The sequence below is a fragment of the Amblyomma maculatum genome, chromosome 2, assembly GCF_055883805.1.
Source record: "Amblyomma maculatum isolate TAMU_Amacu chromosome 2, ASM5588380v1, whole genome shotgun sequence".
Classification (NCBI taxonomy): Eukaryota; Metazoa; Arthropoda; class Arachnida; order Ixodida; family Ixodidae; genus Amblyomma; species Amblyomma maculatum.
In genome coordinates, this window is record NC_139345.1 from 201,339,342 (window position 1) to 201,352,003 (window position 12,662).

A 12,662-nucleotide genomic window follows, 5' to 3' on the forward strand; every position below is an offset into this window, starting at 1 on the left:
ATCAAAGAATTGCAGTGCAAATTAGACTTTTTGACAAGTATGGAAACAGTAGTGCCTGGTTTGTACATTAAGAAAATCCGAGAAGTTAAAAGCCAGCTAGAAGCTTTGGAGGCAGATAATTACCGAGCGGCTGTGATAAGGGCGCGCGCCGAAAAGTTGTGGGCTGGTGAAGTGCCGAATAAGCGTGCATTGTGCGATGAAAGAAGATATGCAGCACAAAATGAAATTCAACAGATCCGCTACCGCAACAGAATAACGACCGACCGCGAAGAAATCGAGCGAGTGTTTGTTGAGCATTACAAAGGACTGATAGGGAATGACAGAAGCGCCAAGGGCAGTCTGTGGGACGAATTTTTGCACCTCATGCCTCGATTAGACGAAGAGAAACGTGCGCGCTTAGAACAGCCTATCAGCTTCGAGGAAGTTCAGAAGGCTATTGATGAAATGCCACTTGGGAAAACTCCAGGACCTGATGGGTTAGGCGCTGCTTTCTATAAAAAATTCAGAGAAGTCAGCCCACTGCTATACGATATGGTTGCAGAAGCATACAATGTAAAACAAATGCCACCTTCCTTTTCTACTGCCCACATTGTGCTTATCCCCAAAACATGTGACCGCGAAAAAATTCTGTCTGTGGGGGCTTATCGCCCGATAACCCGCACAAATGTCGACTATAAGATCTATATAAAAATTCTTGGCAAACGTTTACAGAGTGTCATCACGGACCTAGTTGGACCGCACCAAACGTGCGGAGTGAAAGGGCGTACCATCTGCACAAATGTGCACATCGCTCGAAGTATCCTTGAGGGCTGTGATGTCTTCGGTGGCCCAGCTGCAATGGTACAGCTAGACCTGTCGAAGGCGTTTGATCGCGTTGCGCACGATGTCCTGTACTCAGTTTTGGAACATGTAAATGTGGGCAGCATAATACTAGACGGGCTTAAAATGGTTTACAGCAGCTGTACAGTTCAAATAATTGTCAATAAGAACCTGTGTGAACCCATCCCTCTGCGGTCCTCCGTACGGCAGGGATTCCCGCTTTCACCATTGCTTTTTGCACTTTACCTTCAGCTCTTCTGTTTAAGTCTTATTAACAACGACCGAATAAATGGCTTCAGGTTTCAGTCATCTAATGTTAAAATTCTTGCGTATGCGGACGACATTCCTGTATTCTGCAGTGACCGCGAGAGTGTACAAGAAAGTGTTGACGTCGCCAAGCGGTTTTGCCAGCAAACTGGGGCTGAGATCAATTTAGAAAAGAGTGTGGGCTTTTGGCACGGAAGCTGGGGAATTACACCACCGTTGTTCGCGAATCTGCAGTGGACAAAGATGCCGTCGAACTACTTGGGTGTGCCTCTCGAGCAGTATAACAAGAGCGCAGATTACTGGAACGAGACGACGTCAAAAGTGAGCGAGAAAGCAAGGGCGTGGCAAGGACGAGACTTGTCGATGTTTGCGAGAGCAACAGTATGCAACATTTTTTTAATTGCCAAAGTGTGGTATGTTTTGCAGTTTCTGTCTATGTCGCGTGTAAATGTGCAAAAAATACATAGGGTGTTTGCTGTGTTTATTTGGAATTCAAGTTGGGAGAGGGTCAGAAGAACCAATTTGTTTCGAACAGTTCAAGATGGTGGTCTGGGTCTCGCGCATTTGTTTGTTCGCCAGATTATGTCCCGTTTTATGTTTAAGAGGGATCAGAAGGACCCCTTCCTGCGCTCAATGATGCAGGTGCGTCTGAGCAGGGCTCTTCCCGATTTTATAGTGTCCACTGTGAGATTGCCAACTTGTGGCGCTAGAGGTTATTTGAAAGAAGTTGTTGACTCGGTACAATTTTTCAAGGTTCGGTTTTCACAAGAGTATCTCAGCACTGTAAAAAGGAAAAAACTGTACAAAGATCTTATAGATGTATTCATGCCAGTGCCTCTGTATCGTATAATTAACTCTGGAGGCCTAAGAAAGGATGTTCTTAAAAGAATTAAAAGGATGCCAGTTAAAGCAAGTACAAAAACATTATTTTTCAAACTGCACACAGGTACCTTGCTGGTTAAGACATGGCTATCTGACAGAGACATTTTTGTACCATGGACAACTAACTGCTTGCTGTGCAAAAAGCCAGAAACCGTTGAACATGTCTTCATTGAGTGCTAGGACGCAATCTTCTATTGGGATGTCCTGCAACGTACACTAAAAAAGGAACAACCCTTAACACCGATTGGAATTCGCTATTTACCAACCGACACTGATGACACAGGTGTCCCTTACGGCATGATTATGCTTCTCGGCCTCCATAGTTTTATGGAAAACTCGAATGGCGGTACGCAATGCAGATGTAAACGTCCGAATTACAAAGGAAAACTTTGTGGAAAGTGTATGTTATATACGTGATGTGTACCGAGCGCAGAAAGACCCACCCGCGTGGATGAGTGTGCTTGATGATTTAGTTCAAATCAAGTCTTTTTTACCTTAGACCGGCTGAAGCAACCGGGGTGCTTTTAACAATGTATCGTGCTTGTCTCAATAAAAAGGTATTAAAAAAAAGCAGTCGTGGCCGAGTGGTTAAGGCGATGGACCCGAAATTCATTGGTGTCTCGCCGCACAGGTTCGAATCCTGTCGGCTGCGTGATATAGGTCAAGCACCTATGTTTTGCAAAATGTATCCATTCATGCAAGCACGAGTGCTGGCACATTTTCTACAGCACTCAACCGCTGTCGTGGCCGAGTGGTTAAGGCGATGGATTAGAACTTCATTGGTGTCTCCCCGTACAGGTTCGAATCCTGTCGGCTGCGTGATATGGGTCAAGCACCTATGTTTTGCAAAATTTAGGCATTCATGCAAGCACGAGTGCTGGCATATTTTCTACAGCGCTCAACCGCAGTCGTGGCCGAGGATTCTGCTTCCGGCCACGCCAGTGAACGGACGCAGGATGCAGGGCTCCTCAGGAGCGGCTTCAGCGGCCAACTCAGGCCGCGGTAACACGACTACTGAACAGGAAACTACTTACCAGGTTGTTTAGCCTGCACTGCCAACAGGTCGGTTTGTTTCGAATACCGTTTTTTTGCACGCCGATATCTGGGCCCGCCCGTACCGGGTGGAAGATTTCCGGGATGCGTTAGCACAGCACTCGCTAATCCCCGATGTTATCGCTATGGGGGCGTATCGGATGAGGCCCGTCTGGGCCGTCACTCTCAAAGATACTGAAGCGGTGAACAAGATTGTAAGTGTCGGTGAGCTGTGTGTAAAAAACGGTCGCTGCTTGGTGATTGACCGGCGAACCAGGACGTGCGACTCAAACTTCACTGGCTGCTACACAACGTGCCAGACGAGGATGTTCGAGCTGCCTTTGCGCCGTACGGAAAGGTGTCGGTGGTTTCCCGGGAACGCTGGCGTGTTAAAGGTATGCTAGAAAAGGGCTCCACAACTAGACTCGTCACGCTGAAGCTGAAAGCTGGCTTGAAGCTCGACGACCTGCCGCATCAGTTGAACGTTAGCGGCGAGCTGGCGCTAGTGATTGTGCCAGGCAGACCCCCGTTGTGCCTACGCTGCCGGAGTACGGGTCACATCCGCAAAGAGTGCCGGGTTCCTCGCTGCGGAACCTGTCGACGGTTCGGGCATGAAGACAGCCAGTGTGCTCGTACCTACGCTAGCATTGCCGGACCTGTGACCAGCGAAGACTCGTCCGAGTTAATTATGGACGAGGCGGATGCGGAGGAGGCTGCTGACATTAGAGGTCAGTCAACGAAACAGGACGTGCCTTCCATGACGGTTTTAAAGAATAAGATGACGGTCTCAAATGAAAAGAATGAAACTGTGCATGTCTTGAACGTTCCATCCCAGGACCACGAAAGCGCGTCAAAGGAAGCGTCAGAAGACGTAATCAAATTTTCTGATGATGAGGACCATCTCAGTACTGAGCCTTGCTGTACTGATGCCATGGAGGTTGGGCCGGAGACAGCAGCCTTAATTGCCGCGAAACGTCCGCACGAGGAAAGCGTCGAGGAGACTCAGCTGCTAGGCGGTGTTTGTGGTGAGCCGCCGACGAAAACGGCGGGCATCCGAAGAGCAACTTTGCGACCGAAGCCGAACTTCTCGGCCGACACGCGGCAGGCGGGGAAACCGCCTCCGTAGTTTTGTGGTGTCCTGAACGATTTGTGGGTCGGCTGCCTACCGACCAGCGTCAGGAACATTCTGCAACCAAGAGGGGCGTGTGTGAAAAGAAAAATGAAAGACGGTGCTTGGACTTCGTTTGAATGCAGCCCGATGTTCTGCTGGGAGGACATACATGCACACATACGCCGCTGTTCTTCAGAATCGGAGGCCACGCAACCATGAAGGTAGGCACCATGCGGGTACGGGGGTCTCTTTCTAATACATGACTCTTAAGCTTAATTCGCCGTTACACGTAGCTACTTTGAATATAAGAGGGCTGGGAGCGAGAAGGCGACAATGCCAGCTCAGTCGCCTCCTTTTGGATAATGATATAGATATAGCAGCTGTGCAAGAGTCAAAGATTGAGAGCCAAGAAAGCACTGACCGTATGGTGGCTTCCTTTCAAGCAAACTTTTATGTGTGTGTATGCCATTTCGTTGGTGTATCGCGTGGATGCCTTTTATTTATACGTAACACGCTGGGAGTAAGCGCAGAGTCCGTTTTTGCCTGTCCAAGTGGTCGGCTTTTGGTTGTTGATTTTACCTACTCTAATTTATGCTTCCGTGTTGTGTGTGTGTATGCTCCCAATTCAAAATGCGAACGTGAATCGTTTTTTGAGTCTATTGAACTGTGGTTGAAGACTGACAAAGTCTTGCGTGTACTTGGTGACTACAACCACGAACAGACAGAACCCAAGTAGCACACATTACGTGGCCCACCTGGGGCCCGTATGGGCAAGTTGGGCTTGAATAACCACAATAACACCCATGAGGGCCCCCTTTAGAGAACAAGCGGGCAAGCCCAAATTGGGCTTGCCCTTATTTTTTCCATCTGGGCATCATATAGGCGCGGATATGGCTAACTGATTACATATTCCCACATCTGGCCCTCAAGGGTCCCGTTTGTGAAATTTTAGGGCCGATGCAAATAAAATTTGGGCTCTGTGTAGGAAACGCCTGGGCTAATCTAATTGGGGCTGCCCACTCAAAAGCCGAATAGGTCCCGCATGGGCCGCGGCGGGGCTAAATACGGGTATGCCCGCACATTGCCTACATGGGACCCTTGAGGGTTACTTGAGGGAAGGTCAGACGAAAATCTGGAATTCATGCAGAAAATTTCTGGGCTGCCCCAAATAGGGCTGCCCAGCAAAAACCTAGATAATTTCCGCATGGCCGTTAGCGGGGCAGGCAAGTGCTCTTTCCCGCTTCTGCCCGCATCGGTCTCTTGCGGGGCAATTTTGGGCAGATGCGATGCAAATGTGGGCCTAAAGCAAATAGATGACAGGCTAGTCCGATTGGGGCTGCCCACGAAAAAACCGAATAGATCCCATATGGTTTGCTGCCGGGCTGAAAAGCGAATACACCACCACGCTGCCCACACAGGTATTTCTTGGGGTACTTGCGTGAAAATGCAACATATATTCGTAGTCCATGCGGTAAAAATAAGGTCAGCCCAATTGGGGCGGCGTATGAAAGGCCGCAGTGGGCCCCACATTGGCCGTAGGCGGGCATACCGCTCTGAAACGTCTGCATCCTATCTTAGGGGCACCATTTTATTTATGTAAATTATGTTATACCGGCCACTAATTGCCTCTTCTGGAGGTTTCACATAACTGTCCTAAGCATATATATGCAATGAATAAAGATTATCTAGGTTTACTCTACAAACTACGTTAATTATGCAGTATCGACAGAAACTATGCAACAGTAACTGTTCCGCTTTACGAGTATGTACTGAAGAACCTCCAAATGGTTCCTACGGCATTAGTATTCTGCACGCAGCACCAAAATAAATATTCAGACCAACATGTTGGGGTGATGTGGGCCAGCCCATATTATTTTAGTGTTTGGAATAAATTTCTCTCATGTTACTGAGTGTAGCATACAAGCAAAAAAAAACTAGCGCTTAATGTTTCACACTTGATTATTGGAACTTGGGCAGCCCTGAAAATGCCCGATTCAACCCATGAGGGCAGCACGTGGGTCAACTGGCTTTCGCAAATCCCGCGCCTGTACAATTCAGGTATTGGAGGGATTAATCGACCTAAAAATTAAAACCTTGATCAATGGATTTCACTGCCTGCACAAACGAGGGACCCATTAATGGTTCTGGTGTCCTGCCCACATTCGTCTACCTGGGCTGAAAGCGGGCAGCCCTATTTGAGCTGAATGCGGGCTACCCCATTTGGGCTGCCCACGCGGATACAGTTTGGGACCGATCGCGGCGAAATTGGGCATCCCACGCGGGGCCCCTCTGGGTACGTGTTGCAAATCCCGCATGGGGCCCGTGTGGGCTGCCCTCACGGGCCCAACGCGGGCCCCCACGTCATAGCCCACTTTGTGCTACTTGGGAAACTCCGAGCTGTTGAATGCACTTGTGCATGAGTATGGCCTTGAGGATGTTGGTAGCGTGTTCTCCACTGGAAACAAGCCAGAGTTAACGCACTTTCAGCGAGATAGCCATGCTAGATTGGACAGGGTGTATGCCTCGGTTGATTTTGTTTCCCTATGTACTGCATATGACGTCAAACCTGTGTCTTTCAGTGATCATTGTCTCGTGAGTGCAGTGCTTGGTAGGAAAGGAAAGAAATCACGCTTTAACTGGCACCTATGGAAACTGAATGCCAAGCTTCTCGTCGATGAAGAGTTCCTTACGGAAGTTAAGACCGAGTTTGAAAATCGTCTTGCTATGCGACCAGTATGCTTTGCAGCGGAATGGGACAGCTTCAAAGAGTGGGTCAAATTGAAATTCATAGAAAAGAGCAGTAAGGTGCGGCGCAAAGAGAAAGAAAAAGAAAGAGAACTGAATGAACAACTCCAGTTTTTTTTTAACATGGAAAGTTCTATGAGAGGGCATTTCGCCACTAAAATACGAGAGATAAAAAGTGAGTTGGAAACAATCGACAGTGAAAGATACACAGCGCCTGTTATACGTGCAAGGGCTGAAAAACTTTGGGCTGGAGAAGTACCGACAAAACGAGCGCTCGCAGACGAGCAAAGATACGCCTGCCAGAAAGAAATAAGGAGTATAAGGTATGCCGGCCATATTACTGAAGATGCTAAAGATATTCAGCATGTGGTAGCAGAGCACTTCGAAGAACTGCTTAGCGCTAAGCTTCAGACTGTATTCGGCTTTCAAACAGATTTTCTAAGACTGATGCCTGCACTGGATGACGAAAGTAAAGCGCGCCTAGAAACACCGATAACGTTGCAGGAGATAGTATTTGCAATAGATGACCTGACACCTGGGTAGGCCCCTGGGCCGGAAGGTCTGAGCACCGCATTCTTTAAAAGTTTTCAGCAGTATGCGGCTCAGTTTATGCTCGGTGTAATCACTGAAGCTTATGAACGTAATACTGTTCCATTGTCTTGCTCTGCATCGCATATTGTTCTAATACCCAAGACAGATGATCCGGAGAAACGACTGTTGGTGATGTCATATCGACGGATTAGCCTCACCAATGTTGACTATAAGGTGTACATGAAGGTTTTAGCAAAAAGACTGCAAAGCGTAATAAAAAAACTGGTTGGGTCTCATCAAACGTGCGCCATCAAGGATCGATCCATTGCCACGAATATACATGTCGCGAGAACCGTATTAGAATGTGTTGATGCACTCGGTGGTGAGATAGCCATGATGCAGTTAGGTTTGGTGAAAGCCTCTGACCGTGTTTCTCACGAAAATCTTTTTTCCATTTTGGAGCATTCTAACCTTGGTGAAGTCATAGTGGAGGGTGTTAAAATGGCGTATGCGAACTGCACGACCCGTATTATAGTGAATGGTGAACTGACTGACAGCATCGCAGTACGTGCATCGGTAAGGCAGGGCTGCCCGCTCTCACCCCTGCTTTTTGCACTGTATTTAGAGCCACTTTGCTTGGCTATCATTGATAGCGATCGCATTTTAGGGTTCAAGCTGCAATCAGCACACGTGAAAATGCTAGCATATGCTGGTGATATAGCAGCGTTTTGTGCAACTAGAAAGAGCATCTGTGAAGTCACTTGTGTCGTCCAAACATTTTGTGATCAAATCGGATGCAAGATCAATTGGGAGAAAAGCTCTGGGTTTTGGCATGGTGATTGGGACGTGACACCTGATTTCTTCTGTAAGCTGCGATGGTCTGCTGTCCCAACACGATATCTAGGCGTGCCTTTAGAATGTTATCAAGATCCCAACGTGCACTGGATGGAAGAAACATCCAGAGTGAAATAAAAAGCGGATGCGTGGCAAGGAAGGCAACTGTCAATGTTTTCGCGCGCTTCTATTTGCAATGTTTTTCTTATTTCGAGGCTGTGGTACCTCATAAATGTGTTGTATATCTCACGAACCTCAATTCAGAAAATGCACCGCGTTTTTGCTGTTTTGATTTGGGCATCCACATCGGAAAAAACCGCCCGGACGAATTTGTTTATTTCTGTTAAACTGGGCGGGCTTGGCCTTGCACATCTGATCTTGCGTCAGGTGGTTTCGCCATTTATATTCCTCCGTGATCAAAAAGATACCTTTCTAAGAACTGTGATGCAAGTGCGATTGCATAGGCTGCTCCCTGAATGGATTGTGTCATGTGAAAACATGCCTGGTACTGTGACTGGCTACCTGCGCGAGGTTGTTTTTTCGTGCAAGTTGCTTGAAGTGCGGTTCTCTTTAGATCACCTTTATAACGTTTCCAGAAAGAAACTTTACAAAGATCTCATTGACGTGATACTGCCGGTGCCTTTTTACCGGGAATTGCACTGTGGAGGCCCAGGGCAGGACGTTTTGAAAAGAGTCAAGAAGGTGCCCGTGACGCCATCTGCTAAAACGTTCCTTTTCAAACTTCACTCTAATACACTCCCTGTTAAAACCTGGCTGAATGATAAAGGTATCTTCGTCCCATGGACAACAAATTGCCTGGTGTGCAAAAAACCGGAAACAATTGAGCACGTTTTCTTAGACTGTTGGGATGCTGTCTTTCTATGGGACGTACTCCAAAGGACAATTAAAAAAGGAACTTCCCTTAACTCCTTGAAATTTCTCCAACCAACACTTTTATTTTATAAAACCCTACGTTGCGGAGCCGGCTCGGCTCCTTCTTCAGGGGTGCATGACGCGGGGCTGCATGCAGCTATAAGTAAAGGAATGGCCGAGGGAATTTCGAAGAAACGTTCATCCTGGAGACCGAGACCAATTACCGCAAAAGACGCCTCCTCGAGTCATGGCACATACAGTCGACCGCAAATAACATCAACCGGACAATAGGCAACCTCCCTGCTGTATACTTGCATGGTCTTTGCTCTCTCCTGGCCACTTCACAGAAGAAAAGAAAAAAGTCGCCAGCGAGCACACCTGCACCTGCGGCACCCTCACTCGTCTAAACCCCCCTCCTTCCTTCTCATTTCTTTCACACACATCTCACAACCTCCCCATTCTCCCCCCCCCCCACCTTCTTCTCCCCACCGACCATTCCTTTACTTATAGCTGCACGCAGCCCCGCGTCATGCACCCCTGAAGAAGGAGCCGAGCGGCTCCGAAACGTCGGGTTTTATAAAATAAAAGTGTTGGTTGGAGAAATTTCAAGTTTTATTTAGTTATCAACCCAACCAGACAGGCAAATCTGTCGAAATGTTTAGCTTTCCCTTAACTCCGTACGGTATCAGATTCCTACCAGTGCAGAGCGATGGTGCACCGTATGATTTAGTTATGCTCCTTGGCCTCCATAGCTTATGGAAAACGCGAATGCAGGTGCGTCATGCAGATATAGATACACGATCTGCGCGTGAAAACTTCATTGAAAGTGCGGTGTATATACGCGAAACGTTCAGGATGCAGCAGGATCCACCAAAATGGCATTCTCTGTTTGATGAGTTGGGGCACTTGAAAAGATTTTAGCCACGTACGCGTTAGCTCGAGTGTAGTTGACGTGTTTTATCGTGTGTATTTTTGTTCTGTGTTTCACGGCAATAAAGAAAAATAAGCAGTCGTGGCCGAGTGCTTAAGGCGATGGACTCGAAATCTATTGGGGTCTCCCCGCACAGGTTCGAATCCTGTCGGCTGCGTGATATGGGTCAAGCACTTATGTATTGCAAAATTTAGGCATTCATGCAAACACGAGTGCTGGCACATTTTCTACAGCGCTCAACCGCAGTCGTGGCCGAGTGAGGATTCCACTTCCGGCCGCCACAGCGTACGGACGTGTAATGACGGGCTCCGCAGGAGCGGCCTCAGCGGCCATGTCTGGCCGGGGTAACAGGGCTATGGAACAGGATAATGACTACCAGGTTGTTTTGCCAAGGCTTCCAACAGGCCGTTTTGTGTTCAACACAGTTTTTTTGCACGCGGATATCAGGGCCCGCCCGTACCGGGTGGAAGATTTCCGAGACGCGTTGGCTCAGCATTCGCTGATCCCTGACGTTATCGCCATGGGGGCGTATCGCATGAGCCACGTCTGGGCCATCACCCTGAAAGACTCGGATGCTGTGAAGAAGATTGCAGGAGTCTCCCAACTCCGACGTTATGGACTTCAGCGCAGGAATAAGCGGCCTACCCGTTGGGAAGCGGCCCCATGATGAGGGCTGTGAGGGTCTGCAGCCTGGTGGAGGTAGTGACGAGCCACCATCGAAAGCACCGGGGGTTCGACGTTGAAGCCTCGGCCGAACGTTTCGTCCGAGACGCGGCAGGCGGGGAAACCGCCTCCGTAGTTTGGACGTGACCTAATGCATGTGAGTGCAGGTGGTGCGTCAGCCGTCATAGCCTGTTTTTGGCTGTGGCTCTTTGACTGTGTTTATGGAAGGTGGCAATTGCGGTGGTCATGCACGCCTCAGTCCGCATTCAGACATCCCGTTGGGAGGCCGGATACGAGCGCGTACGCTTCGGAACCTTGGACAAGGAGAGCCACATGGACGATTGAGGTAGGCATCACATGGATCGGGCGCCTTTTTCTCTAAACGCATGGCAATTAAGCTAAATGTCCCATTACGTGCAGCAACCTTGAATGTTAGAGGGCTTGGAGCCCGAAGGCGGCAATGCCAGTTGAATCGCCTGCTGCTAGATGATGAAATAGACTTACTAGCCGTTCAAGAGTCTAAGATAGAATCTCAGGACCATGCAGACCGCATGGTGTCTGTTTTCCATGCAAACTTTGGCGTGTGTGTTTGTCACTCTGTGGGGGCATCAGGCGGATGCCTTCTTTTCATTCGCAATACCTTGGGTATAAGCGTACACTGCGTATTTGCATGCGAAAGTGGCCGACTCTTAGTTGTTGACTTTTTGTTCTCAAATTTATTTTGGCGTGCTGTCTGTATGTACGCCCCCAATGTTGAAAGTTATCGTCAAAACTTCTTTTATTCAGTCGAGCCGTACTTGAAATGTGACAAAATTGTGCTTGTATTGGGCGATTTTAACTGTGTGTGTGCTGCTACTGATCGAGTGAAGATTAGATCAGTGAAAGACAAGAGCGCTGAACTGTTGAATGTACAGGGTGGTCCACTCTAAGTGCGAACACGGCTCCGCGTGGCCGCGCTCCGCGGAGCGCCAGCGGATCCGGCGCATTCGCGCATCGAAGCAAAGCCGCGCAGGCGCACAGGGCCCCGGGGAGGAGCTTCGTGTCGTCTGCTACAGCGCTGGCGCGCACCTCGCTTGCATCGCTGGAAAGCAGACGACACGAAGCTCCTCCCCCGGGCCCCTGTGCGCCTGCGCGGCTTTGCTTCGATGCGCGAACGCGCCGGATCCGCTGGCGCTCCGCGGAGCGCGGCCACGCGGAGCCGTGTTCGCACTTAGAGTGGACCACCCTGTACTTGTGCATGACTACTGCTTGGAAGACATTGGAAATGTGTTTTTTTCTGGAACATGTCCGGAATACACGCACTTTCAACGCGATAGTCATGCGAGACTAGACAGGCTGTATGTATCTATTGATCTCGTTCCAATTTGTACCGGCTATAATGTAAAACCTATATCGTTTAGTGATCATTGCCTTGTTAGTGCGACTTTTGGAATGAAGGTTAAGAAATCTGTTTTCAACTGGCATCTATGGAAACTGAACGAGAAAATTTTGGAGGATGAAGAGTTTGTTAAGGCAATCACGAACGATTTGGAATGTTTGCTTAAGGTGCATGAAGAAAGCCATGAAGGAAATGGGAAAGACTTAAAGAGCAGGTGAAGATAAAAGCAATAGAAAGGAGCAGTGTTATTCGGTAAACAGAAAGAAACGGAAAAGGAACTTCATGGACAACTTGAGTGCCTGTTGTGCATGGAAAGGTGTGCGCCAGGAAAGTTCACTAAGCAAATAAGAGATGTGAAATCTCATTTAAAAAGAATCGACGCTGAGAAGTACAGAACCGCGGTTATACGCGCAAGAAGCGATAAACTGTGGGCTGGCGAGGCGCCGACAAAGCGAGCGCTATCAGATGAAAAAAGGTACGTTTGCCAGAAGGAAATCAGGCAAATAAGACATGAAGGGCAGATTACGAACGATGCTAAAGATATAAAGTGTGCGATTCTGAAACATTTTGCTGAGCTTCTGAGTAATACGCGCGAA

The 12,662-nt window shown here is 48.4% G+C and overlaps 1 protein-coding gene and 3 non-coding genes across 4 annotated transcripts; all 4 read left to right on the plus strand.

Moving 5' to 3' along the window:
• Nucleotides 1-1,329: 1,329 nt before the first annotated feature.
• On the plus strand, nt 1,330-11,033 carry LOC146200950 (uncharacterized). The gene is made up of 3 exons (XM_084592479.1): nt 1,330-1,925; nt 10,609-10,756; nt 10,917-11,033. Exons 1-3 carry the CDS (start codon nt 1,330-1,332, stop codon nt 11,031-11,033), a joined length of 861 nt encoding a protein of 286 aa, XP_084448605.1.
• Nucleotides 2,539-2,620, plus strand: TRNAS-CGA (transfer RNA serine (anticodon CGA)). The gene has a single exon. It is a non-coding gene; the product is annotated as a tRNA-Ser (tRNA).
• On the plus strand, nt 2,706-2,787 carry TRNAS-AGA (transfer RNA serine (anticodon AGA)). Its single transcript has one exon. It is a non-coding gene; the product is annotated as a tRNA-Ser (tRNA).
• Nucleotides 10,101-10,182, plus strand: TRNAS-CGA (transfer RNA serine (anticodon CGA)). The gene has a single exon. It is a non-coding gene; the product is annotated as a tRNA-Ser (tRNA).
• Nucleotides 11,034-12,662: the final 1,629 nt, after the last annotated feature.

Coding starts and splice junctions, on each gene's coding strand:
- LOC146200950 (XM_084592479.1), top strand. CDS start 1,330: ATGCCGTCGAACTACTTGGGTGTGCCTCTCGAGCAGTATAACAAGAGC. Junction 1,926..10,608: donor GTATTCATGCCAGTGCCTCT/GTATCGTATAAT, acceptor GATGCTGTGAAG/AAGATTGCAGGAGTCTCCCA. Junction 10,757..10,916: donor CACCATCGAAAGCACCGGGG/GTTCGACGTTGA, acceptor TGTTTATGGAAG/GTGGCAATTGCGGTGGTCAT.